We start from the raw sequence: 4,097 nt of genomic DNA on the forward strand, positions 1-4,097 counted from the left end.
CCCCTTGCCCGCCTGCATTGGTGCAACTGCCTTGATCGGCATTCCTCAACCGTCTGCAACAACACGTGCAGGGGGATAATCCCGCGCAGCACGTCCGTCGGGCATTTTCTCGGTCTAGTCAGTAATTGTCGATTTTGTTACCAGCGATACGGGCCCGTTGGTCGCACTAGTGAAATGATCCGCTACGATCTGGTGATGCTATGCTTTGTGATCGCATCGGTGGTGTTTGCTTTTCAGGTACACAAACCCAAATACCCGGGATGAGCAACGGTACAGTACAACAACCGAATATGGAACAATATGCAGCTATGTTTCATTATGCAACGTCGATGAAGGCAACTGGACTTTTGAAGCTCCCCTGCAGTTGAGGTGACTGCTCAGCCACACAAGACGAGATACCCGGCAGTCTACCCTACAGCAAAACGCCATCCTCTCTCTTTCCACGATCTCCCACTAACAATCAACGATCTCGACGTCCTATTCAAGGCTCTTGATCAAGCTCATCGAGCCTTGACTCAAGTTCAACTCGCCACAGTGACAGATCCATGGAATTATATGGAAAAGAAGCCATGCTGTGTTACGCGCCACGCATCCTCATAATGCCCCTCTCGTCTGATGAATTGCAACTCCTCGTCACTTGCTTGCTTTCGCGAATCATCTCTCATCTGCAAGTCTTAACCTGACGTAGGAGGCCACGGCCTCTTTATGCTGTCTCAGGAGCGGGCCGGTAAATCAGGAATTGAACAGGCTATACAACTTCCTGCAGCAGCGCCGAGTCAGCCGTTGCAGTGTGCTACAGCGTCCAGTGAGATACCCGTTGGTGTTTCTGATCCAGATCGAGGAACCCGCGGAGATCGACCGAAGCTAAACGGGGTTGCGTGCCTTGTGAGACCTATCCTGGCACAGGTTCGATTGGACTGGATTATTTACCCCCAAAGACGGCGGTAATAATGCTGCAGTGTTATTCCCAAGAGCTCAGATCTTCTTAGCCTGCTGCTTTAAAAAAAAAAAGTCGTTATCGTTCTGGCTGGGCTGCAGACGTCCACCTCGTCATTGACGCCTTACAAAAAGTCATGTCTTGGCTTTAAGCCGAACAATCTCAAAGACCTTTTACCATTGATACCCTCCGCTTACCGGCAAGCCACGATAGGAGTTATCCTCGGTCGGAGCATCGTTCGGTTCATCCGTCGTATGTCCGCTCGCATCGTCCGAGAAGAAAAGAGAGTGAGTCGAGCGCGGGGGAACCGAAGCAAGGACCTCGGGGGGCGGAGGAGCGGACCCCGGATTTTTGTGGGCGCTCTGATAGGCTGGAGAGCAGCTGTGAGGGCTCCATCGTGAGGAGGGGAACCTGGGGTAAGGAGATGGGGTCCAGTGATGTGATGGATGAACTGGCGGTGATGGGGAGATTAATATAGTTAAATCGGTATCGTAGAAGAGCAATTGATACGTATTCTGGGTTATAGCCAAGGCATATCTGCTCAGTTGACGAATATCAAGTCCAATCCTTTGCTATTGAAAGAACCGTTGATCCTCATTTTCCCCGCCTTGCCTCGCCCCAAAACTTTCACATCAGACAGAACAAACAGTATTCACTCTCCCCAGTCCCAATCTCCGATTTCGCTCTCAAAAATACAAGGAAAAAGAACCAATAGATAACGAATCCTGACTTCCTCGGCATTCAAATCTGGCGTGCCAGGGATTCTCCAACCATTGGAGAGCGTTCCCAGGTTCCTGGGGCGCGGCACGTCGTCGGTAAAGGGAAGCTCAGCTACGAAACCCAATTGAAGGCAGAATGAGCAAGGGAGGGGCCGTGATTGGTTGGCTGTGTATTCCCCTCGCCAAAAACACCTGGGTCTGAGATGAGACGTTAACATTTCTCGACTGTTGTCTTGGGGAACACATGTTGGTGCACGGTCTGCACTGTGCATACCACCTTGTGTAAGGAATCATGTACAGTGCCAATATCAAAATCTCCAGCTTGGCCGTCGTCAGGCCGGCGGCTAGCCGAGGGTAGCTTCGCGGTAACCCACGGCAAACCAAGGCCCCTACAGCCGAGCGTAATAAATACGAACAAATACCAAGCTCCAAAGAAACGTGAAGCTCCAGGTGTTATTAGCCCTGAGGTTGTTTCTTCTTCTCTGCTCGCCGTGATACCCCCTCTTCTCTTCTCTCTTCTCTCACCGGCCACCTCAATTGACCTTCCTTCTCCGTTTAATCGCGAAGAGGAAGTCTCAAGCAAAAAAGCGAAGCAGCTTTCACATCTCCAGCATGTCTGCCGTTAGTCGGAGTCTCCGGACGGCCACCAAGCAGCTGCGCTTCCAGTCCCGGGGCCTTCGTGTCGCCGCCCCTCTCGTGGCCCGCTCGGCATTCGGCGCCGCTCGCTCGTCGACTCCCGCATCGTACAGCGCCTTCTCAACATCCGTTGCCAGATCCTCCGGAGCTCCCAACATGGCCGCCGCTCCCCGTGAATACGATCCTGAGATCAAGGACATTGCCGACTATGTCGCCAACAAGACCATTGATTCTGAGCTTGCCGTGAGTTTTTTCTGACCGATGATTTTGCAACCCCGCCATACCCCGCCTTGACCTCAACACACACACACACCAAGCTCACTCTCACTACAATACAATACTGACAAAAGGCCAATTCAGTTCGACACTGCTCGATGGATCCTCCTCGACACCCTCGGCTGCGGTCTCGAGGGCCTGAGGTTCAAGGAGTGCTCCAAGCTCCTCGGCCCCATTGTCCCCGGCACCGTCGTCCCCAACGGCCCCAAGGTGCCCGGCACCCCCTTCCAGCTTGACCCCGTCAACGCCGCCTTCAACATCGGCGCCATGATCCGGTGGCTCGACTTCAACGACTGCTGGCTCGCCGCCGAGTGGGGTCACCCCTCGGACAACCTCGGTGCCATCCTCGCCGTCGCCGACTGGGTGAACCGCACCAACAAGGCTGGTGGTAACCTCGCTGGCGGCAAGATCTTCACCGTCAAGGACGTCCTTGAGGGCATGATCAAGGCCCACGAGATCCAGGGCTGCCTGGCTCTCCTCAACTCTTACAACAAGGTTGGCCTGGACCACGTCGTCCTCGTCAAGGTCGCCTCCACCGCCGTCGTCTCCAAGATGCTCGGCCTCAGCGAGAAGCAGATTGCCGACGCCGTCACTCAGGCCTGGGTTGATGGCCAGAGTCTGCGAACCTACCGTCACTCCCCCAACACCATGTCCCGAAAGTCGTGGGCTGCTGGTGATGCTTGCCAGCGTGCCGTGAATCTCGCTCTCAAGGTCATGAAGGGTGAGCAGGGTGTCCCCACCGTCCTGTCCGCTCCCGTCTGGGGCTTCTACGATGTCCTCTTCAAGGGCAACAAGTTCGAGTTCCAGCGTCCCTATGGCAGCTATGTCATGGAGAACGTCCTCTTCAAGGTCTCCTACCCTGGTATGTACCCCCAATTGACAGATGAGTGAGCCAAGACTAACATGCTACAGCCGAGTTCCACTCCCAGACCGCCGTCGAGGCCTCTGAGAAGATCCACCACATCCTCAAGGCCCAGGGCAAGTCTGCTGCCGACATCAAGGCCATCACCTGCCGAACCCACGAGGCCTGCATCCGCATCATCGACAAGCAGTTCAAGCCCATGGACAACTTTGCCGACCGTGACCACTGCATCCAGTACATGTGCGCCACCATGCTCGTCTTCGGCCGCCTCGAGGCCACCGACTACGTTGACGGTGGCGAGGCCGCCACCTCTCCCCTGGTCGAGTCCCTCCGCCAGAAGATCAAGTGTGTCGAGGACCCCCAGTACACCAAGGACTACCATGACCCCAACCTGCGAACCATCTCCAACGCCCTCACCGTCGAGCTTAACGACGGCACCGTTCTGGAGGAGGTCGCCGTCGAGGCTCCCCTGGGCCACCGTCTCCGCCGCGAGGAGGCCAAGCCCGTCATCCTCGAGAAGTACAAGCGCCACCTCGGCCCCCACTACCCCGAGGCCAGGGTCAAGGAGCTTGTCGAGCTCAACCTGGATGCCAAAAAGCTCGAGTCTACTCCTGTGGATGAGTACGTTGACCTGTACACTGTTGAGAGCAGCCAGTTTGTGCAATAA

General features: G+C 55.4%; 1 protein-coding gene across 1 annotated transcript; it reads left to right on the forward strand.

Annotated features, from left to right (window-relative positions):
• Window positions 1-2,268: 2,268 nt before the first annotated feature.
• Window positions 2,269-4,097, forward strand: NCS54_00429200 (2-methylcitrate dehydratase, mitochondrial; the record flags this gene model as incomplete). Its single annotated transcript, XM_053149833.1, has 3 exons — window positions 2,269-2,535; window positions 2,653-3,430; window positions 3,481-4,097. The coding sequence occupies 3 exons, from the start codon at window positions 2,269-2,271 to the stop codon at window positions 4,095-4,097; spliced, it is 1,662 nt and encodes a 553-aa protein (XP_053005808.1).

This window comes from Fusarium falciforme, chromosome 3 (genome assembly GCF_026873545.1).
Source record: "Fusarium falciforme chromosome 3, complete sequence".
In the NCBI taxonomy this organism is placed as follows: domain Eukaryota; kingdom Fungi; phylum Ascomycota; class Sordariomycetes; order Hypocreales; family Nectriaceae; genus Fusarium; species Fusarium falciforme.